Here is a 23,105-nt window from a genome sequence, read left to right on the forward strand (position 1 = left end):
CACGCTCATACTTACAGAAGGTGCAGGGAGCCTTCCTGGGGAAGCCAGCGGTGGGTGAGGAAGCCGCCCAGTCATCCTCGCCTGCGCCCTGGCAGCAGGTGGCTTGTGGCCAAGGCTGTCTTCAATGCTCTCATCTAAAGAAACGAGAAACTCAGCTGCACAATAGAGGCAACTGGGGAACATTCTAAAAGATGTGATGCCTGCACCTGATCCCCATAAATCCTGATTTAAACAGCTTGGAGCAAGGACCTTAGGCACCAGCATTTTCCAAGCACTCCCAAGTGACACTAAAGCACAGCTCAGGGTGGAGGGCACGGCCCAGCCTGTTCCCACAGCCGCTCACAGCCTCGTGTCACCTCATTAGACTTGTGTTCCTCGTCAGGGTGATTGATGTGGCTTCAGCTTCTCCCTCACAGCTCGATTCCAGAACACTAATCCTCCTCAAGTGTTAGCTGCTGACCTGAGCCAGGTCGTCCAGCCCCCACTCCTAGGAGGAGGCCCACATCGCTGGCCTGCAGCAGGGCCTCTGGTCCCCTGTGGTCCTCAGGAGGCCAGACCATGGCGCTTTTGAACCTCCATGGCTCCCTCCCTGCGCTCCCACCTCTCCCATCTCCTTCCTGTTCTTCCCTTCGTTTGAACTGACCACTAAGCATGTGACCCCAGTCCGTACTCAGCACCGAATACCGCCCTGTTTCAGGATCAGTGAGAGGCCAGCTCACATACACTGGATGCCATGTGGTAGGACTGGGCAAACTAACAAGATGGCACAGCACAAAAAGACAGTGCCGATGACCTAGGGCCATCCACGGTTTATTTTGTGAGTGTACGGCCACACATGCCACAGTGACAGCGTGCAGAGCAGAGGGAGCCACTTGCAAGAGCTGGTTCTCTTCCCCGGGCCCCCTCCCCAGGGCCCCAGGGACCACAGTGAGGTCACCAGGCTTGAGAACAGGATCCTTTACCTGCTGAGCCTTCTTGCTGCCTGCTGATCTGTGACCTTCTAAAGAGAAGAAAAGGCCAACAAGGCAGGTCTGGATAGTGAATGTTCCAGAAAGGAGAAATCACCAATGAACCAATGAACGGGGGAGAGAAGAGGGCGTGTACCACAGGGTAGGGAGTGATGTCGGGTGTGTATCCTCTGGGTCTTAGACGACCAGAGCCGAGTTATGCCAGATGTGAGCCTGTGTTCCTAGCATTTGGGAGGCAGATGCAGACAGGTATTGTTGACTTTGAAGCTAGTCTGGTCTACATAGGACAACCAGGGCTACATAGTGAGAACCTGTCTCAAAAACAAAACAACTAGTGTCATAGGCAAGGCGTGGACACACACCTGTATGTGGTCCTGGCTCTTGGGAGTTGGTAGGTAGAGACCAGATCAGGAGTTCAAGGTTAGCCTCCACTACAAAGCAGGTCTGAAGCTACCATGGGCTTTGTGAGACCCTGTCTCAAAAATAAAACCAAAAAGAGCCAACGTGTTATCTTGAATGTGAAATAGTGAAGACTCATCCTAGCCTTACAGTGGTGGGCATGGTGGGAAGCACGTGGAATCAAAACAGTGAACGTAGGGCTCATGATTGGCTGCCATGGTTGAGGAGTAAGGATGACCAAAGGTCCTGACTGTGACATCCAGGCTCACTGCAGCAGAGCAATGGAGCATTTTTACTTCTGACGGGTGTTCCTGAGTGTCGGGTGTGCTCGAGTCTGAGGAAGCCAAAGCACCGTCGTATTAAACAGCCGTAAGGGTGAGGGCCTGTGGACCACAAGGGATTGACTGAGCAGTGTGTAAACTGTAATTGAGGCCATCAAAGTGACAGGGACAGAACGGAACGGGAGCATATGTAGATAGAGAAGGACGAGAGAGAGAGAGAGAGAGAGAGAGAGAGAGAGAGAGAGAGAGAGAGAGAGCGAGCTGAGAGCGAGGGCGTACCAGCACAGGAGGCGAGTTCGAGGACGGCCTAAGGACCTAGACACAGGTGCGTGCTAGAGGGACTGAGAGCCTGTGATGGGGTCAGCAACCTGAACCTGTTCAGTGCAGAATCACTGTGCAGTAGAGTCGGGTGTGAGCCAGGAAGTAGTGGCGCACACCTTTAATCCCAGCACTTGGGAGGCAGAGGCAGGCAGATTTCTGAGTTCAAGGCCAGCCTGGTCTACAGAGTGAGTTCCAGAACAGCCAGGGCTACACAGAGAAACCCTGTCTCGAAAAAAAAAAAAAAAAAAAAAACAACAAAAAAAAAAAACAAATCAATCAAACAAACAAACAAAAAAAAAAAGAGTTGGGTATGGTAGGTCATGCCTGTAAGCCCAGCACTTGGGAGACTAAGGGCAGGCCAGGCTGTACAATGAGGCCCGTGCTCAGAAAAACAGAAAGGCTAGAGATGGCTCAACGGTTAAGAGTACTTGCTGTGAAAACATGAGGGCTGCAGTCTGGGATGTCAGTGCCCAAGCAGGGAGCCCAGTCCCCACATGCTATGGCTTTGGGAGGTGGGGGTGGGGGTGGGGGTGGAGACCAGAGGATTGCTCCCTTGCAGCCTAGGAAACCAGCCTTGAAGCCATAGGAGAAAGTGATAGGAAGGTCCCTGGTGCCCTCTTCTGGCCTCTGAGTTTGTGTACAGACACTCACACCATGTGTACACACCATGCATTTGTGTACACGTGCGTATACCATACAGGCACATATTACATACATACGTACATACATACATACATACACACACACACATATATATATATATAAAATCAGTAAATGTATCAGTAAATTATTTTGTGTGTGGGGGGGTTGTCTGTTTGTTTATTTTTGTCTTCTTGAGACAGTGTCTCTGTGTAGCCCTGGCTGTTCTGGAACTCACTCTGTAGACACACAGGCTGATCTCCACCTCAGAGAGCCACCTGCTTCTGCCTCCCCAAGTGCTGGGAAACAGGCGTGCGCCACCACCGCCCAACATAAGTAAACAGTTTTAAGGGGGGAACCAAGATGGCTCAGTGGTTAAAAGCAGTACTGCCCCCGAGAGCCTTGCAGCAGCCATGAGGGTCGGTTCCCAACCGCCTGTAACCCAGCTGCAGGGCCAGCTGGCATCTCCGGCTTATGGACACCGCACTTACATGCACAGATACACATATACAGAATTCAAAATAAAATACACACGCATGCATGTATACATAGGAAGGCAGTGGCGTTAGTGGGAGTGTGGTCTGAGGCACAGACAACTTAGAAGCGAAGCGGGGCAGGCACCTGGTAGGGTGGGAGCTGTGGGAATCAGGAGAGGAAGGGAACTCTTGGCTTGCTTTTGTTTTTGTTTTTTAAAAACAGCATCTGCCTTAGTCTGTAGCCCAGTCTGGACTACAAACCCTGTTGCCTCTATTTGATTGGGGTGGAGGAGCTCTTGTAACCCAAGCCAGCCTTGAGCTGGCTGTGTAACTATGACCTTAACTTGTGACCCTCCTGCTTTTACCTCCAAGGGCTGAAATCTGTGTGCCACTTCCTAGTGTTTAGCATTGCTGGAGTCTGAGCCCAGGGTTCCGTGCACCGGAAGCAAGCCCTCTCATTAACGGAAGCCCACTAGTCCTGCAGTGACTGTTGTCTTAGTCAGTGTTCTGTTGCTGTGGATATACACCATGACCACAGCAATTCTTAAAAGAAAGCACTGGATTGGGACTGAGGTTCAGTCCGTTGTCATCATGGTGCGAAGCATGGCAGTGGCAAGCAGGCAGACCTGGCGCTGGCCCAGGAGCTGAGAGCTCTAGTCTGCATCCAAGGGCAGCAGGGAGAGACAAACTCTGGGCTTGGAATAGGCTTTTTGAAACCTCAAAGCCTACCTCCAGTGACACATCTCCAGTAAGGCTCCATCTGATAAGTTATTTCTCCACCGGTGAAATGAGCCAGTCTAAGGTAGATTAGATTATATTAAATGCAGGTTTATTGGGAACCGAGGCCAGGGAAAATCACCAAGGAAGAGGAGGGTGGGGAGAGGAGGAAGAGGAGGAGGAGAAAGGAGGAGGGCAAGGAGACAAAAATGGGAGGCCCTGGAGGCCAGGTCTGCCTTGATGTGTAATGCGCACCTGTCTCCTGGTCCTCTCAAATGGTAGCACTCCCTGGTGACCAAGTATCAGTGGGCCCGTGGGGGCCGTTCTCAGTCAGACCACCACAGGTTTTAAATGAATCAGATCCAGAGGATCTGTTGTCTTCTTTTGGCCTGTTTAGCCACCAGGCACACAAGTCCACATAATTTGTGCACATAGGCAAATCACTCGTACACATTAAGTAAATCTTTTTAAAAAGTAATCTATTAAGACTTAAAACAATAATTAATATTCTTCTTGGCTCTTTGTTCTACAGGCTCAGAAAAAGTGTTTGAACCAGACCTCCCCCAACCCCACAGCCAAGACCACAGACGGCCTGAGGCCACCACAGATCCCTGGGCTCTTGAGCACAGCACTGCCAGGTCAGGAGCTCGCCCACCCGTCCTGGAGCATGGTCTTCCCGCCTCCCTGTTTGCACAAAGTGTTTCTGTTTGAATCTTGCCTAATCCGAATGCTCCCCAGTAATTCCTCTTCTCTGTACCCTTTCCACCCAAAGAATAGAGTGTGCTCCTGTGGCTGCAGGGTACCATGCAGCTAGATCATTTATGTTACCACTCGGAAAGAAAAAAGCACTAATAAATTATGACATTAAGTTATGTAGAGAAATGTGCTTCTGAGAAGAGGTGGGCCTGGCTCTGCAAGGCTCACAGAACGTTGTAACTAGCCCCACATTGCCACATTGCTCTGTGTGTGTGTGTGTGTGTGTGTCTGTGTGCTCAAGTGCACGTGCGCGTGCATGCCTGCCTGCCTGCCTGCCTGTGTGTGTGTGTGTTTGTGTGTGTGTGTGTTTGTGCTCAAGTGCACGTGCGCGTGCATGCCTGCCTGCCTGCCTGACTACCTGTCTGTCTGTGTGTCTGTATGTTTAGAAGCCCCACTCCCAGAACTGGAACCCTGAGAGCTGTACCCTGTCTGCAGGCACTCCCCCTGCTGGGCTCCATTCCTTGAGTAAGTGTATTTTGGAGTTCTGAAGTGCTGACAGGCTACAGGATGCTCTTGGGGCTTGTGGGATCCCACATGAGGTTTAATGACAAAGACCCAGAGACATCGGTACAGAAGAAGGCCTGTTTGCTGGGGCAGTCTCTCGGCTAGCCTCTATTACGTTGTTATTATAATTTCACCAGTATTGTGCCTCTCCACCTGGCCTACCTCCCTGCTACGCCCCATTCCGCTTCTGTCCTGCCTGGTTCTCTACCTCCTTGGTCCACCCAGTCATTCTGCCCCAGCCTCAGCCCTCAGCTCTGTGTTCTACAAAAGCCACATTGCTTATCCATCCAGTCTGATCCAGTCATTAGCTGGACTACTGACTCTCCCGACCTTTGCCTTGGGGCCCTGTGACCTTTACTGCTTGGTTTTTAACTTGATAATCCTAGAAGAGGAAAAACAATTCTCTGCATATAGAAAACAGTTAATGATCCATAGAAATGCCAATACCGCATATCCCCCCCCCCTCAGCTTTCAACTAAGCAGCACAGCCATTAGCAATTGAAAATACTGGGACACACCCACATTGCCATTTGAGAGAGAGAGAGAGAGAGAGAGAGAGAGAGAGAGAGAGAGAGAGAGAGAGTGTAGGTTACCACATTGCCATTTGAGAGAGAGAGAGAGAGTGTGTGTGTGTGTGTGTGTGTGTAGGTTACCCAAACATATGCTGACATGTATTTCTCAGACCATAGAAAACTGAAAACTACAGGTAACTTTTGTAGTTCTGTTTATTACCATGGACTAAGTTGCTTCTGTTCATTACCAAAGCAGAGTTTAATAGTGCCTACCTCTGCCTCCACAGCTCGGAGATCAGTGCCCCTGTTCCCCTGCTCCCCTCCTCCCAGCAGGTATTCATCAAGAAATTCTTTCAGACTGGGTGTGGTGGTCCAAACCTTTTCTCTCTGCACTCTGGAGGCAGAAGCAGGATAGGTCAAAGTCACCTTGCTCTCCTCACAAGTTCCAGGCCAGACTGGGGTACACAGTGAGACCTTGTATCAAAAAAAGAAAGGGAAGAAGAAAAGAAAAAACTCCCTTTCGGAACACACGTGCTGGATCTGACTTCTGTCTTCTACCTTCGTTCTAACAGGACAGGATTCTGGAAGCAAAATTATGCCAGCATCCTTGGGAACCACACAGCCACAACAAGAAAACTCAGTTGGATCATCCCCGACCCAGACAGCTGTGCAGGTAGGAACCTGTTTGCAGTCGCCGATCATGATTTCTAACTAGAGTGTGCAGTGTCAGAAGGCTTCGTGGTTGGTATCTAGCATGGGGCACACAACCAGTCTGTCACTAAATGCTTGCAGCAGTGTGGATGCTGAAGACTTTCCCAGGGGGCCAGGCCTGGTCACATCACATTTCCAGGGTGTATCTTTCTGAACTGTTTCTGACATGTTTCTGATGCCTTGTGAACCCATCATAGATTAAGGGCTGGCATGTTGTGGAACACTTACCTAGTGTGGGCTAGGCCCTGGGTTTAATACCTAGCAGTGCGTACATACATACCGGTACCCTCCACATATTAGACACATGGATGGATGGATGGATGGATGGATGGATGGATGGATGGACAGATGGACGGATGGATGGACAGATGGACGGACAGATGGACAGATGTGCTCACTGGAATATGAGTTGTCCTAGCTAGCTTTATCAGTTTGGCACAGCTTAGAGTCATCTGAGATGGAAGCCTTGATTGAGGATTAGCCTGTCTATAAGAGTGGCCATGTCTATGAGAGAACCTCTTGATTGTCATCTTTGACAAAGGGTCCACCCCATTGGGAGTGGCACCGTTTTCAGGGCAGGTAAACCTGGGCTGTTTAAAGCTAATCCGAGCCTCCAGCTGAGTGAGCTGAAGAAGCTAACAAGCAGTGTGTCTTCACGGCCTCGCAGTGCCTGTCCTCACTGCCTTCAGGGTGCTCTGACCTGAGAGTGGGCATCAGAGAAAGCCTTTTCTCCCCAAACCTTTTTTGATCAGAGGTCTTACCACAGCAATAGAAAGGAAGCAAGGACAGGCCTATAGCCAGCTCAGTGGTAAAGCAGTTACCTAGACTGTACGCCCTTGAGATTGATCCCCAAAAGTAACATACATACACAGACACACACACAGAGAAGGAGAGAGACACTGATAGCCACCATGTGCTGGCCACTTAAAACGTTGCACTCTTAGGGTAGAGGGTTATAGAGCTTTGCTTTTGCCCAGACAAGCTACAGGCTACTTAAGGACAAAGGCTTTAGTGTGGCTCACTGGTGGAGAGTGCAGCCTCTGGCAGGGAAGGCTGTGAGAGCATCACTGAGAGGCAGCCAGGAAACTGAAGGGCAGAGCCCCCACTTCCTTCTCGTTCAGTCTGTGGGACCCGCCACCGCAGGCTCCACTTGCTCGCTCTAACTGGAGCCCAGAGCTTGCTTTCCTGGGAGGTTTTTTAGATCCTCCACATTTGACAGTCAGTAATAAGCATCACAGGGTGTAGCTCAGTAGTTAGCCTTTGCCTGCTGAGCACAAGGCCCAGAGTTTATTCCCCAGCATACCACAAAGGAAAATCCCAACAGTCACCACTCAGTGGTTTCTGCCCCACAAATTGTGACCAACCTGATTTACATAGTGAGTTCCAGGACAGCCAGGGGTCCAGAGCAACGTAAGACTGACAAAACAAACAAACAAACAAACAAACAAACAAGTATGCCTGCTCATGGAGATGGGGGAAGTCTGGGGTTTTTGTTGTTTGTTTTGTGTAAGGGACCAGTCATGAATGCAGGATACAGGCCATCTCTGCAGCTGTGTGACCCCACTTTGCACTGTCTGAAACCTCAAGGCATTTCAAACAGCTAGGCTTCACGTAGTAGGAAAGCCATGGGTTTAGCTTTCTTTTTTTTTAAACATTGTTTCTTTTTTTTTTCAAAGATTGTTATTTATCTTATGTATGTGAGTACACTGTAGCTGTCTTCAGACACACCAGAAGAGGGCATCAGATCCCATTACAGATGGTTGCGAGCCACCATGTGTTTGCTGGGATTTGAACTCAGGACCTCTGGAATCTGGAAGAGCAATCAGTGCTCTTAACTGCTGAGCTATTTCTCCAGCCCTATTTTTAGCTTTCTTGCTCTAAATTTGCTAATTAATAGCTTAATGAGCGGGGCGTGGTGGCGCATGCCTGTAATCCCAGCACTCGGGAGGCAGAGGCAGGTAGATTTCTAAGTTTGAGGCCAGCCTGGTCTACAGGGTGAGTCTAGGACAGCCAGGGCTATACAGAGAAACCCTGTCTCAAAAAAACAAAACAAAAAACAAACAAACAAAAAAAAAACAAAACAAAAATGTAATGAAAGTTGCTAGCTGGACAGTGGTGGCGCACGCCTTTAAGCCCTGCACTCTGAGTTCGAGACCAGCCTGGACTACAGAGTGAGTTCCAGGACAGCCAGGGCTACACAGAGAAACCCTGTCTTTGAAAACAAAACCTAAAGTTGCCACCCAGCTTCCGGTAGACATCACTCTGCTGCTCTTTGTTGCAAGGAAGGCGGGCGGCTGTGCTTGCTGGGCTCTGGCTCTAGCAGGAGGCATTTTAAAGTCCTTGTAGACAGGTAATGTAGACATGTGGGGCAAAGTAACCTTTCTCTATAAGTGTATTTTGTAACCTTTCTCTATAAGTGTATTTTGTAACCTTTCTCTATAAGTGTATTTGTGACCTTTTCCCTGTGTTTTCTTGTCAGGTGGACAGTCATTCAGGACAGAAAAGGCCTGCTGCCAAACAGCTGACTAAAGGAGCTTTGTAAGTTAGCTTCAATTCTTTTTTTCCTCTCTGAGTACCTCTGGGCCCCTTGTGGTCAGTAAACACACCACATTTCTCAGTTACAGTGTTTGAGTTTCTTAGCCTTTTTAAAAGTGTACTTCGAGTGACAGACCAGCCGGGGCTACCTTTTTTTTTTTTTAAAGGAATTTGAGAACTGGGGTGACGGCTCAGTTGGCAAAGTTCAGACTGGAGTTCAATCTCTGACCCAAGTAAAACAAGCCATACACAGCAGCCAGCTCTTGGTGGGTCCCGGAAGTCTCTGGCTGCCGAGCCTCGCCTGCTTAGGCAATTCCAGGCGACTAAGAGAACTTGTCTCGAAGAAAAAAAAGTCGGGGGCCCCAGGAGATAGCCTGGCAAGTGAAAGGTGCTTGCCACCAAACCTGATGGCCAGAGATGGTTCAGACTGCAGCCCACAGGGTGGGAGGAGAGAACTGACTCCCACAGGCGTCCTCTGTCCTCTGACATCCACACGTGATGCATGTCCTGTGGTGCTTGGTGCTTATGCACACTCACACGGGAGAGGCATGGGGTCTTGATTTGCTTTGAAAACGTTTTCCTACAGTTTGCTTTCATCAGGACCTGTAAATAGGTCAGATAAAGTACACTATTCTTTTGTTCTTGAAGAGAATGCCCCCTGTCTCTAGAGTCAGAGAGACTCTGGAGAAACCTTTGTGTGTAGATTCCTGGTGTTGGCAGGAGTGTTGCTCGCTGGTGGTCAGCCATTGCTGTGGTCTCTCTGGACATCCACATGATGCATGGTGGGAAAACTATGTTTTCATGTCAGGGTCATAGCCCAGCAATATACAGAATAAAAGTATAGAAAAGGCTGTGCATCGCACTGTGGAAACGGCATTGTTCACTACTTTGACTAATTGGTTTCGTAACGAGACCTTAGCTGAGTGCTCACTGTTTCCCTCCTAAAGCATCCTCCAGCAGTTACAGAGGGACCAAGCCCACGCCGTGACACCTAACAAAAGCCAGTTCCAGTCACTGAATGACACAGTGCAGAGACTGCTGTCCTACCACGTGTGCCAGGGCTCCATGCCCACGGAGGAAGACCTGCAGAAAGGTGAGCAAGCCGGCCACAGCCCGAAAGAGCAGCGTGGCGTCCTGACAGCTAGACGCAGAGCTGCTCCTGTCACAGACGTGTTCTCTCAGTCCCCAGCCTGTGAGTAAGGTAGAACTTGTTCTTAATAGTCCATGGATAGCATCTCCAAATACAGACCCTTGCTGGCACGAGGCAGCAGTGACGGGAGGTGCAGTGGAGGCTGCTGACTATAGGTTGTATGGCTTTGTACCAGGGACTTTGCAGTGCAAATCACCTCCAACCTAGCTGTCACGCGAGTTAGCTCCCTGAGGTCCCCAAGCAAGTCTAAGACATGCTGAATGTCCTAAGACCCTAGTTTCAGGAAGGTTAGGAACTGCCGAGAAGCCCACACACCCCGGTGCCTGTCCCTGTTCTCTGTCACTAAGTCCAATAGCAGGCCTCTGGTGCTACCCTGCTTTCCCTCCTGCCTGCCAAGCTCTCTGTGATGTCATCGTCCTCCACAGCCATGCTCTTGATCCTCTGACCTCCCCACACACTGGGGCTTCCTAAGAGGGCTGGTGAGTGGCTTCCAGAGGCAATAGCAAATATCTTTAAAGATTCTAGGAAGAGTGGATGAGGAGACAGGACATTTCTTGAGAGGTCATGACCAGGTGTCGTGGACTGGTTTGTGTGTTCCCAGCCCAGACAGTCTTCCCTGCTTCAGCTCTTCCTGCCACCTGCTTCGGTGAAGGGACAGGCTTCGGGCTAGCCTGTCAGCCAGCTGTAGAGCCCTTGCTCCTTCTTCCCGGCCCACCTACAGCAGCTGTCAGTGATATGCTGTTGGTTTTCTGGGCTGTGTTAAAGTGAGCTCCATTACCATGTATAGTGCAGGAAGCCCCAGCATCTGCAGGATCTCACACAGAGATGGCTGCACTGAGAGGGAAGCACACTGCAGGTCGGCTGTTGGCATGAGTTCATGCCAGTCTCGGGAACAGGGCACCTCAGCCTATGGAGATTCTTCCTGACTCTTTTCTCCCTGTATTTTTTTTTTTAAAGTGGACAATGAATTTGAAGAAGTCGCCACTCAGCTCCTCAAAAGAACCCAGGCTATGCTGAACAAATACAGATTCCTGCTCCTAGAAGACGCCATGGTAAGAGAGTGCTCCCCAGCACGGCCGCCTGCGCACTTGAGCCGGCCCCAGGCACAGAGAAGGGCTGAGGATGTCACCCTGGGGTGTAAATGTCATTTACAGCCATTTCTGATAGAGAATTTCTGAGCCATCCTAAGAGACTACCTTGCCAAGCACGGTGGCACACACTTTTAATCCCAACCCTCAGGAGGCAGAGGCAGGTGGATTTCTGTGGATCCAAGGCCAGCCTGGTCTACATAGTGAGTTCGAGGACAGCCAGGATTACATAGTGAAACCCTGTCTCTAAAAATGAGCTCCTTTTTTTTAAAGATTTATTTTATGTATGAGTACACTGTATCTGTCTTCAGACACACCAGAAGAGGGCATCGGATCCTATTACAGATGGTTGTGAGCTCAGTTGTTTGAGAAGGTGCTACTTACAGCTGGCCGTGACTGCTTATGCCTATAATCCCAGCCGTCGGGAAACTGAGGCAGGGTGATTGTCACAAGTTGAAGGTCAGCCTAGGCTCCATGAGTCTGTGGTAAAACAGTAGAAAATGCAAGCATCCGCGCGTGCATTGCAGGCGTGTGGCGGGGGCTGGAGAGCATCCAGACACCCAGCTTCGTTTATTCACCCTGCTCCAGTCAGTCCCCAAACCCAGAGGTTTGAATCACACAGCCAACGCTTCCGAAGTGACTGGCCTCTCTCCTTTTCAGAGGATCAATCCCTCTGCAGAGATGGTGATGATTGACAGGATGTTCAACCAGGAGGAAAGAGCTTCCCTGTCGCGGGACAAGCGCCTGGCGCTCGTAGATCCCGGTAAGAATCATCAGGGTACAGGGAGGGTACAGGCAGGCTGTGACAGTTCCCCGGCAGTGTGGCTTCTGGGAAGTTGTATGAACCAACCTTCGGTGAGTGCAGTAGGCAGGACAGGAATTCTGGGAAGGAAAATGTAACACAGTTAAGAAGGGTATGTGGATATACCAGGAGTGACTGGTCTACAAAATCCAAACTGGAATTTTACATTCAGTTAGGGCCTGGTTTTCCCCATTATACTTCAAATCCTGTCTTTCTAATCTTGGAGAACTAAATTGAGGCTTCTCAGTACATTAGGAAAAGTCCTTGTTGTTTTTAGGGTGTAATTAGAAAACATCAGTGAGCCGTGGTGGCGCCCGCCTGTAATCCCAGCACTATGGGAGGCAGAGGCAGGTGGATTTCTGAGTTCGAGGCCAGCCTGGTCTACAGAGTGAGTTCCAGGACAGCCAGGGATATACAGAGAAACCTTGTCTTGAAAACCCAAACAAAAAAAAAAAAGAAAGAAAGAAAGAAAGAAAGAAAGAAAGAAAGAAAGAAAGAAAGAAAACATCAGTGAAGTGTGGTCCCTGGTTATGAGCTAAGGACTTTTCCCTTGACCGACCAGTGTCCCCTGCATGCTTTTCAGTTTTTCCTACTGACAAGGTCTCACTGTGAAGCCCAGGCTGGCCTGAAGCTCTTTATGTAGACCAGGCTGGCCTACAACTCACAGAGCCTGTCTCTGCCTCCCGAGTGCTGAGATGAAAGGTGAACTCTCAGCTCTAAATCTACCCTTTTAAATATTTTTTTCTATTTCATTTTTTAAAGATACAATTATTGATCGATTAATTGATTTAATATATGTGAATACACTGTTACTGTCTTCAGACACACCAAAAGAGGGCATCAGATGTCTTTACAGATGATTGTGAGCCACTATGTGATTGCTGGGATTTGAACTCAGGTCCTCTGGAAGAGCAGTCAGTGCTCTTAACTGCTGAGCCATCTCTCCAGCCCTGTCTCTTTCTTTTTTCTTTTTTCTTTTTTTTTTGATTCAATAAAGTTTTATTTTCCCAAATGTACAGCTGATTGAACCTGCTCCTGCATCTTCACCAGCAGCTGGGGCGTCTCCACCCTTTGTGTTTCTGGTGTAAATGACTTGAGCTCTGTGCTTTGAAACCAGCTTCATCAGCCCTTTACTAAGTAGCTCTTGAAGGGCTGCCCTGGCCCAGGAACCTCGAATCTTCAGTCTCTCAGAGACCAGGGCTGGAGTAATAAGCTTAGAGTTGGGAACTTCCTTACAGAGTTTGTCGTACGGAGCTTTGTCAAACAGGACGAGATTGTTCAGCTTGTCCCGACCACTGCCTTGGACCCCTTCTGTCTGGCCTTGCCACCAGATCTCTTTACTGAGTCTCTGTCTTTTTTGGCCAACTTTCTGGCATCATTCTTCATCTTGTCGTCTTTGGGTGACATGGTGAAACTCAGAGCCATGTGGACCACTGCAGCGTCCGCCTCTTCTGTTTCTTAAGATTTCTTTTTTAAATTATGTGTGTGTGGCAGGTATATGCATGTGAGTGCAAGTATGGGTGTCTTCAGGGACCAGAAAGGCGCTGGACTTCTGGGGCTGGAATTGGAGACAGCTGGGAGCCAAACTCAGGAGCAGTGAACACTGTTACCTGCTAAGTCAGTTCTCACCCTTAATTGTTAATTGTATTTGTGTGTGTGTGTGTGTGTGTGTGTGTGTGTGTGTGTGTGTGTGTGTCTCTCTCTCTCTCTTTCTCTCTCTCTCTCTCAGGAGCCTGTGCCGGCTGGAGGTATTGGATTCCCTGGAAGAGCAGTTGTGGGCAGTTGTGAGCCACAGAACATGGGTGCAGGGAAATGAACCTGTGTGTGTGTGTGTGTGTGTGTGTGTGTGTGTGTGTTTGTGTGTGTGTCAGGAGCCTGTGCCGGCTGGAGGTCTTGGATTCCCTGGAAGAGCAGTTGTGAGCCACAGAACATGGGTGCTGGGAAATGAACCTGGGCCAGGATGTGGTCTTAACTGCAGAGCCATCCTTCTCTCCAGTCACTCCTCTCTTTAAAGGCAATGTCACGGGTATGTCGTCCTGGCTGGACTCACAGACTTCCAGCAATGGGAGGCTTAGGCCCACAGAGAGATTGCAAATTATAAGCCACATTGGGCTATGAATAAAACCTTGTCTCAAACAAAAAAAATACTAAGATAGGAGGGGACCAGAAGGCAGTGAAGTGGACCGGGCGGACTGAGCAAGCACGAGGCATACACAGTTAAGAAATGGGTTCTTGTTTTGCTGTTTGTTTTTTGTTGTTGTTTTTGGAGGTAGGGTTTCTCTGTATAGCTCTGGCTGTCCCTGGAATTCTGTAGACCAGGCTGGCCTCAAACTTAGAAATCTGCCTGCCCTGCTTCCCAAGTGCTGTGACTAATGGCGTGCGCCACCACCGCCTGGCAAGAACTGTTATAACAAATCTCGTGATTTTAACTGTTAATCTCAAAATTAATTAAAAATAAAGTTTGGGGTTAGATATTTGGCTTAGTGGTAACACATAAGGTGTCACCTTTAGTCCCCTGGACACATACACAGAAAAAAGATGGCATATACTAGCTATTCAGGAGATTGACAAATGAGACAGGGTTTCATGTAACCCAGGCTGGCCCTGAGCTGTCAGTCTTCCCGCCTGTCTCTTCATGTGCTAGGATTACAGGCACTCTGACACCTGACACCACACTTGGCTCAAATAAATCTTCTAAAAATAGAGCCAAAAGGCTAGATGTAGTGCCTAATGTTTTTAATCCTGGCGCTCAGGAGGCAGAGGCAGGGAGAGTCTCTGAGTTCGAGGCCAGCCTGGGCTACAGATCCAGAACAGGCAGGGGTACACACAGAAACCTTGTTTCTGAGGGGGTCAGAGGAACAAAAAAAATAAAGTTTTCTTTTTCTTCTTTCTAATATTATGTATTTATTTATTTAATGTCTGTGAGCACACACTGTAGCTGTGCTGATGGTTGAGCCATAATGTGGTCTCTGGGAATTTGAATTCAGGACCTCTGCTCGCTCACTCAATCTGGCTTAAAGATGTATTTATTGTTATATCTAAGTACGCTGTAGCTGTCTTCAGACGCACCAGAAAATTCCATTACAGATGGTTGTGAGCCACCATGTTGTTGCTGGCATTTGAACTCAGGACCTTCAGAAGAACAGTCAGTGTTCTTAACCACTGAGCCATCTCTCCAGCCCTATTTCTTTTCTTTTCATTTCTTTCTTTCTTTTTTTTTATTATTATTGTGCCTGGTGGTGGTGGTGGTGGCGGCGGCGGCGCATACCTTTAATTTCAGCACCTGAGAAGCAGAGGCAGGGAAAATCTCTGAGTTTGAGGTCAGCCTAGTCTACAGAGTAGGTTCCAGGGCAGCCAGGGCTACACAGAGAAACCCTATCTTGAAAACCAATGTGTGTGCATTACTGTGAAGGCCTACATGTGGTGTGGTAGGCAGGTAGACATGCACACGGCATGGCACCTGTATGGAGGTCAGAGGCTAACTTCTGGGAGGCGGATCATGGCTCTCTGAAATCTGTGGGTCGGACTTGTGCGCCTGTGTCAGGTATATACAGTCAGCACTTCCACTCTCAGAGCCATCTCACCGGCCTGCCTTGGTGTAAGGTATAGTGCCAGGTTGATCTCAAGTTCATGTGCCTAAAGTGATCCTCCTGCCTCAGTCCCCTGAGACTAGAAGCTGAACAAATATAAATCACAAACACCACAGTAGTCCATGGAATGTAAGTCTCACCTGAATTTATTTTTTTTCACATTTTTTTTTTCGAGACAGGGTTTCTCTGTGTAGCCCTGGCTGTCCTGGAACTCACTCTGTAGACCAGGCTGGTCTCGAACTCAGAAATCCGCCTGCCTCTGCCTCCCAAGTGCTGGGACTAAAAGCGTGAGTCACCACCGCCTGAATTTATTTATACCAGCTATAAAAATGACCTTAGAAATCACATGAGTTGTCTCTGAGGGTTTCTGTGGGAGGGGTGGCAAGTGGAGTGTGCAGGAAGATGAGAAGCGGGAGGGGCGGGGCTAACCAGGGCTGCCCTTGCGCCTGATCCAGAGCTTTGCCCTGTGCCAGTCCTCACCATTGAAGTTCTTTCTGATCTCATTTCCAGAGGGTTTTCAGGCCGATTTCTGTTGTTCCTTCAAACTTGACGAAGCTGCACCTGAGACCACGCCTGACAGGAGTGACCAGCATCGCAGCAGAACCAGCTCGCTCCATCAGGCTCCCAGGGCCCCAAGCAGAGACCGAGCCAAGCCAGGCATAGCAGAAGCCGCGAATCATGACCAGTTTCATCTAGTGCCTAACCACATCGTGGTCTCCGCAGAGGGAAACATTTCTAAAAAGTCAGAAGGCCACAGTAGAACACTGAAATTTGACAAAGGGGTCTTAGGCCAGTACCGGGGCCCGCCTGAGGACAAGGGCGGCCGGAGGGACCCTGCCAAGGTCAGTGGGTGTTCTCCGGGCCCCGAGGGCCACCGCAAGACCTTGCCCAGGCTGGATCATGGCTCTGAGAGCAAGCTCCCGGGCATCCTGGCCAGCTCACACATGGAGATGCCGTGCCTCGACTCCTTCCAGGACAAAGCCCTGAGGAATTCCCCAAAGAATGAGGTTTTACACACAGACATCATGAAAGGGTCGGGTGAGCCCCAGCCAGATCTCCAGCTTACCAAGAGCCTAGAGAAAACCTTTAAGAACATCCTGGAACTCAAGAACGTGGGGCGACCGCAGAGCGACCCCACGGTCGGCGGGGCGGTGGACCTGGACTTCCCCAGCTTTTCTCCAATGGCTTCGCAGGAAAACTGCCTGGAAAAGTTCATCCCGGACCACAGTGAAGGCGTCGTAGAAACGGACTCCATTTTAGAAGCAGCTGTAAATAGTATCCTAGAGTGTTAATAGCAGCCGTCCTCCCCAGACCCTGCCCCGGACCAGTTACATTCTCTCCCAGCAAAGCAAATGGGAACGTCTCCTGTCTCCAGCCTGCTTGGTCCTCCATCACAGGTTATCCTTTCTAATCTCCACCCTGTTCTTTTGAAGAGCAATACATGTGGTCGTGGCTGCAGGGAGACCCCCCCTCAGTACACCCACCTCTCTCTAGAAAGCAGTCCGATAGGCCCTCCACATTTCAAGTGTTATGAAAGTGCTTACGGCCATTGTTGTTCGTTAATTTGTTTTGTGGTTTGTTTCTTAGCACTGTCGCTCGAGACCACAGTACACTTGGCCCTGGGTAAAATTTTGACAATCATAAGTCATTTCAAAAGAACAGACTTATTAAAGAAAGATCAAACAGGACTGATAGAAGCCACTTTTTTAAAGACTCTCACTGCAGCTCCAAGCAGTGGTTTGGTTTGGTTCTATCCGGGGAGAGGGTGTTTGCGGAGGGAAGACCCCAGGACTCCTCCATGCCCGGCCTCTGAGCGGTGGGTGTAGCCAGTGCTCTCTCTGCCTGGAACCCTCGGTCCTGGCCTGAGGCACCCACCAGTAGCCTAGCCGCAGAGCCTCCCTCCCTCCTGCCCGCCCGCCCCCAGCGCTGGGCTGGGGCTGAAGCAAAAGCTGCTGTTTTTCTTAAGCACATCCATGTTGAATTCTGTCAGAGAATGTTCTGTTCTTAGTCCCAGGTGTACACCTCGAGATTCTCACAAGCTCACTAGGAAACAATGGGAACCAGTCGTGAGGCAGCGAGCTGGAGAGGCACGGGGTCTCGGGGTGTGCCACTTAGAGAATTTGGCATTTTGTAATCGGGTGAAGTCAACATAACCTGTGTTCTTTATTGTTGCTGAATTCTGTTCCGTGTAACCTCATTGTCCCTCCCTCAGCCCACAGCCAAGTGTCAGAAAGCTCTCACTTGAAAACTGTGCTGTACTCTTCCAGTTGAAGCTTTTGAAGGGGACGCTGGCCTTGTTTGTGAGAACAGTAGTCAACATTCTATCAGTCATTCCCAAACACAGTAAACCAAAGGTCACAACCAGCAGGCCACTGAAGGAAGGAACTGAGGCAGGAGGCAGGGGCATGTCCTGGCCCCGCCCCCACTGTGCATGGTTTACCATAGCAAACCTTCCTCTTTATTATTTATGTTCCTTTCAGGGAGTGGTCCCCACTTTCCCTCCGTGTGAGCCTGTAGCAGGCGTGTTTCTGTTGCTCCTTGCTTTCTTCATGTTGTAGTAACAGGTCACGGTGCTCATGTCTGCAACCCTCCTCCCCCCATCTCCACCTGACCCTCTGGGGCTAGAGGTCACTCTTATGACTGTGAGGGCCTGTTCCTCTGTTCGTCCCCCAGGCTGTGTAAATGCACCCATTGATTGCCACTTCATTATGCCCCCAAAATGGAGTTTCCCCTCGGTCATCATGTGGAGTGGTTCTTTTCCAGATTGGCCTGCAATGGAAAGGAAGGCTTTTGATTTTGATTTTTATCCTTTTTTTTTTTTCAAATAACACAGCAACAATCTAGGCATGTTGGCATGCACCTGTAATCCCAGCAGTCAGGTGACTGAAGCGGGAGAGTCACGGGTTCAAGGCCAGCTTGGGCTATATAACACACCCCTGTCTCAAACCCAGAAGAAGAAAAACTTGAGCAATAGCAGACTGTGGACCTTTTCTGCCCCTCTGCCCACTGCACAAACAAACGCTGGGAGACCGCCAGTCTCTGAGCGCGAGCGATGTCCCTTCTGTCCACATCCCAGCCAACCGACACAGAAAAATCTGGGCTGTCTTAGAGTTGTCCTTTTCTTCCTTCTCTGTGCCAATGTCCAAGTTGCTGGCTTCCTTCCTGTACTATAACACATTAGAAAGATGAGTTGTTTGCCAGTTTGAACTCTGTCTGGGCTGCCCTGGGTTAACAGCCTGCCCTGATCTCTCTGACGTCACAGGCTCTTCTCACAGCCTCATGGTTACAGTTCAAGTTGGCCCCGGATGCCTGCACATGGCTACTAATGAATTACTTTAATTATTGCAAATCAGTGGAATTCTTAATAGACAAAAAAAGTCTTGTGTATATTTGTTTACCTCTTTCCTCCCGCTCCCGCCCCAGCCCAGCTTTCTTTCCTGTATGTCAAATTCCAGGGCTTCTCCCCGCCCCCATATTGGTCCCACACACGGAGAGCCTACCGTACCAAAATGAAACTTGTAAATTTTTGTGTCCTTGTATGTAAGTTCACTTTTTATGGAGGAAAGAGTCTAGATAATGACAAATGAAGATTACAAAGTGTATTTTACTCCTGTGATTAGGTTACACCACGTGGGTGGCGGCTCAGTCACGAGCCACCGCCAGGGAAGGGAAGCGCTCTGCCTCAGTGGCCAACGGTTGGTGGTTCAGGGTCATTAGTCAGTTGAGTTTTAGAACGCGTGCTCAGTAACAAAAATCATTTTTTTCTTCCCTTTATTTTTAATCTGTTTGTTGTTGTGGAAAAGTATGAATTTGTTATTACGCATTGATTTTCTGTGTCCTTAAGTACTGCCTAAAGATGAAGCAAATTTTGAACTGGCAATTACGATAAGGAAATCCTTTAGCTCTGGAGAATTTAGTAGACTCTGTTAGATTAGGGAGGCCTCCCAGGCTGGCCGGCTCCGAGGACGGTCACTCACTGTCAGTGTGGTGTGGGCTTTATTTGCTTAAATACCTTCATTTGTATAGTATGTCTCACTTGAAATTGCTTTGTATACATTTTGTAAAAATATTTATAAAATGTTTTGTAAAAAAAAAAGTATAACAAATTGCAGTTTATTTTGTTATGTTGGATAAATACTGTTAAACCAGTCAGTACCTATATTGTTAATCCATGGTTAGGAAATGTTCAGTTGGAGATTACAAAATGAAACAACCATTGCAATACAGCCAAAGATTTGGGAAAACGTGTAACTGTGATTGTCTTGATTTTGCAACTAGCAATGGTTCCTGTTCACGGAAGAAGTGGGTAAGTGTTCCGTGGGAATTCTCGATGGTCAAAAAGTAGCCTTCACTGGGGAGACAGGATCTCAGCTGACCAGCTCTCCCCCAGTTACAGCTGAGCCGGAGTTTGCTGTGTGAAATCCAGTCTCGGGCACGTCAGGTTCCCTCCCTGCTGGCACATGGGTCCTTAGCTCGGGAAGGGAATCCCTCCAGATGGCATCGCAGAGCCCGTGCAGGGAGCTTTTGGTTTTGTTCTCCAGTAGTTACATTTGGTTTCTCAGGGACAAGGAGAAAGCTAAGTGATAAAGATTATAATCTTATTTAACATTTTCTCTAGAAAGATCACCTTTCTCTTTGGTTCCCATAATAACCAGATTGTAGTGAGAACACATTCTGGGATCCTCTCTGTAACCTCAGCCCCTGAGGCCCTTCTGAGTTCCCTTCCCTCACAAATGGGATTAGACTCACATATCCCCCCCCCCCTTTGGGGTTTAGAATTGACACCAGCCCTCCTTGGGGGATTAGTCGCCTCCGCCCCTAATAGTGACTGGAAGTAAAGGTTGGGCATTTCTGCCTCAGCAACAGCCCGGGGGGTTGGTCAAGGGCTTTCCTTTTCCTTCCATGCTCGAAGTATAAACTCCTGAGCATAGGGACCCCTGCCCGTAGCCAGTACACACTGAAGCTGAAGACGAGAGCACCAGGAGTTCAAGTCCATCCTTAGCTCCACAGCTAACTCAACGCTGTCCTGTACTCCATGAGACCCTGCTTCAAAAAAAGAAATAGATAAACCTCAGCAGCGATAGGTAGGCAGCAGGACACTTGGCATCATCCTGGCATCTTGTAGTGGATAGATCCTTTTCCTGAGGTCATGTTTCTCCTTCTGCCAAGTGTAAGTCTACCCAGCATCACAGTCTGCCCGGGTCAGGCCTTCTGCTTTAGGCATTGTTGCCCCAGGAATGAAGTTTCAAAAAGGGAGACTGAGAGACGAGAGATAGCTCAGCTCCTGGCACCCGTGTTGGGTAGCTGAGAATCACTCGTGACTCCAGCTCTAGGGGATCTGATGCCATCTAGTCTGCACAGGCATGATACAGACGGATGTACACAGAAGCAGGTGACTCTCTTGTGAGTTTGAGACCAGATATCATATATATATATATATATATATATCAACAAGTCAACAAGTAAGAGCACTGGCTGCTCTTCTAGGGGAGCTTCGTTCAATTTCCAGCATCCAAATAGTTCACAACCATTGATAACTTCAGAGTTACCAGGGTAACACACAGGGCCCCTGAGGGTACTAGGAATTCAGTGGTGCACAGACATACATGCAGACAACACACATGCATAAAATATAATAATAATGTGGCACATCTTTTAAAAAGGAAGGCTCCTCTGACTGCTAGGGATAAAGTCTGCATTCCCTTGGCATGCCCAGAGGCGAGCCAAGGCTTCTGTCAGTCTAGTGAAAGCCTCAGCTTGTGGTTAAGCGGGTCACCATCCAGAAAATGGCATTCCGGTACTTCCTGATCCAGAGAGAGAGCAGCCAGCAGGCTACTGGGGGAAATGTTAATAGGAAACATAGAACCTTCCTCTGCAGCTGGAGACCCTGACACAGCATTGCACTGTCAGGACTCTGTTGTCCTGTGGGAAGTAGGCCCTGGACTCCAGGGTATCGCTGTGGCCTCAGCTCTGAGCTCTCTTCAAGACAGAAGTTGAACATCTTTGGTACCCAGCTGAAGAGGAAAGAGTTAAGCAGCAGTTCCAGCAGACATGGTATAAGTGTTGCAGCTCTGAGGGAAGGGTATCCTGTAGTCAGGAGCCAAGCAATACTCAAAAGTCACACATCACAGCAACCCTCACACACACACACACACACACACACACACACACAACACGAGGGTGGCTGCCTCTGCTTGGGTGAGAAGCAGAAAACTGAGCAGGACGCAGCAGGCTTTATATAGACAGTTTCTTGGTGGAGTTTTCCAGGTTGGGGAATTAGTGGGTTTTCAAAGTTCTGAGCTTGGGCTTTTGATTCTATAGGGCAGGGCTTGACCACCTGTGTCTTGGGGCTGGGTACGAGTGCTAAGAGTATTCTGGAGGTCAGGGCCTGTGGTTGGGAGCCATCAGTCTTAAGGCCTGACTACTACTACTACTCCCTTGCCTTGTGCCTTGAGGGGTACAGTCAGGAAAGGTGTGTGACATCATTAGATCATTTTGTGTGGAATGGGGGTGGCGAGGTCCTTGAGACAAGCTTGATCTCCACCATCGGCGTCATAGGCTTCTGGTACAGAGTTAGGGGCTGGTAATCCTGTAAAAGTCTGGTTGGAAATCTTGGCTATCTTGTTGAAGAAATCTAGACAAGTTTGTAAAGCAGGGTGTGTCTAGTAGGATTAAGGAAAGGAGAAGGGGGTTCAGAAGGGTAATATCCAATTCCATATTGGACCGTTGATGATCCACTGGCCAGAGGCATCAAGCTGTTTCTTTTTCTTTTTTTTTTTTTACCCACCCCCCACCCCACCCCACCCCGAGACAGGGTTTCTCTGTGTAGCCCTGGCTGTCCTGGAACTCACTCTGTAGACCAGGCTGGCCTCGAACTCAGAAATCTGCCTGCCTCTGCCTCCCAAGTGCTGCGAGTACAGGTGTGTGCCACCACACCCGGCCCATCAAGCTGTTTCTTAACAGTTTTTTCAGAGATCCCTCTTGAATGTTGGATCTTATCTTTTACTAAACCCGACTAGTTTGACATAGCAGCAGCATTCCTCCTGCCGTTAGTAGATCCTCACTGATTTTGTAGCACTACAGCTGGCAGTGAATCTATTTGGCCCTGGGTGGTAAGGATGAGCTACCTCTGGAGATCCCAAAGGAACCTAGAGGAAAACTGACAGGAATAGCTAGAGAAGTAATCAGTTCTTCCACTCCCGCAGCCATACCGGGGGTTACGCCCGAGACTTGGAGTAGGATCTGATCTGAGCGGGTGGTTTGTCACACTGTGCTTCCATAAACCCCGTGATGGGAACTGGCAAGGGTTTGTCACCGGATCACCCCTAGTTTTGGTAAAAGGAGCACCAGGGCACAAGTCCCAGACCACTCAGTGAGTGAGTAGGCAGTGCTATAGTTGAGTCACGAAGGTAACTGAGGCTTTGTGAATGTTTGGGTCTAGAGGTTGGGTGGTAATACTAAGGGTTAAAGTATTGCTGCAGTTTGTGGAATCTAGTGTGCCCAAAATCATGTCCCTGAGGAGTTTAAAGCGGTCTGTGATACCAGAGAGAGAGAGAGAGAGAGAGAGAGAGAGAGAGAGAGAGAAGGAGAGAGAGAGATGAGAGGAACAAGGGTGGTAGTGATATATGGCCTAGAGCAATCAGCATGCAGCGAGGT

The 23,105-nt window shown here is 49.1% G+C and overlaps 1 protein-coding gene and 1 pseudogene across 3 annotated transcripts in view; one reads left to right on the forward strand and one right to left on the reverse strand.

The window, feature by feature from the left end:
- Window positions 1–18,288, forward strand: part of Bicral (BICRA like chromatin remodeling complex associated protein) — a 90,925-nt gene extending 72,637 nt beyond the window's left edge. For all 3 annotated transcript variants that reach the window (XM_052192061.1, XM_052192062.1, XM_052192063.1), the window contains 7 exons: window positions 4,334–4,439; window positions 6,146–6,246; window positions 8,764–8,822; window positions 9,767–9,912; window positions 10,927–11,021; window positions 11,718–11,820; window positions 15,960–18,288. In XM_052192061.1, the coding sequence (XP_052048021.1) occupies window positions 4,334–4,439; window positions 6,146–6,246; window positions 8,764–8,822; window positions 9,767–9,912; window positions 10,927–11,021; window positions 11,718–11,820; window positions 15,960–16,741 (1,392 nt within the window). In that variant the 3' untranslated portion in view covers window positions 16,742–18,288. The remainder of the gene's footprint in view (window positions 1–4,333; window positions 4,440–6,145; window positions 6,247–8,763; window positions 8,823–9,766; window positions 9,913–10,926; window positions 11,022–11,717; window positions 11,821–15,959) is intronic.
- On the reverse strand, window positions 12,847–13,266 carry LOC127692098 (40S ribosomal protein S25-like; annotated as a pseudogene).
- Window positions 18,289–23,105: the final 4,817 nt, after the last annotated feature.

Source organism: Apodemus sylvaticus, chromosome 9, assembly GCF_947179515.1.
Source record: "Apodemus sylvaticus chromosome 9, mApoSyl1.1, whole genome shotgun sequence".
In the NCBI taxonomy this organism is placed as follows: domain Eukaryota; kingdom Metazoa; phylum Chordata; class Mammalia; order Rodentia; family Muridae; genus Apodemus; species Apodemus sylvaticus.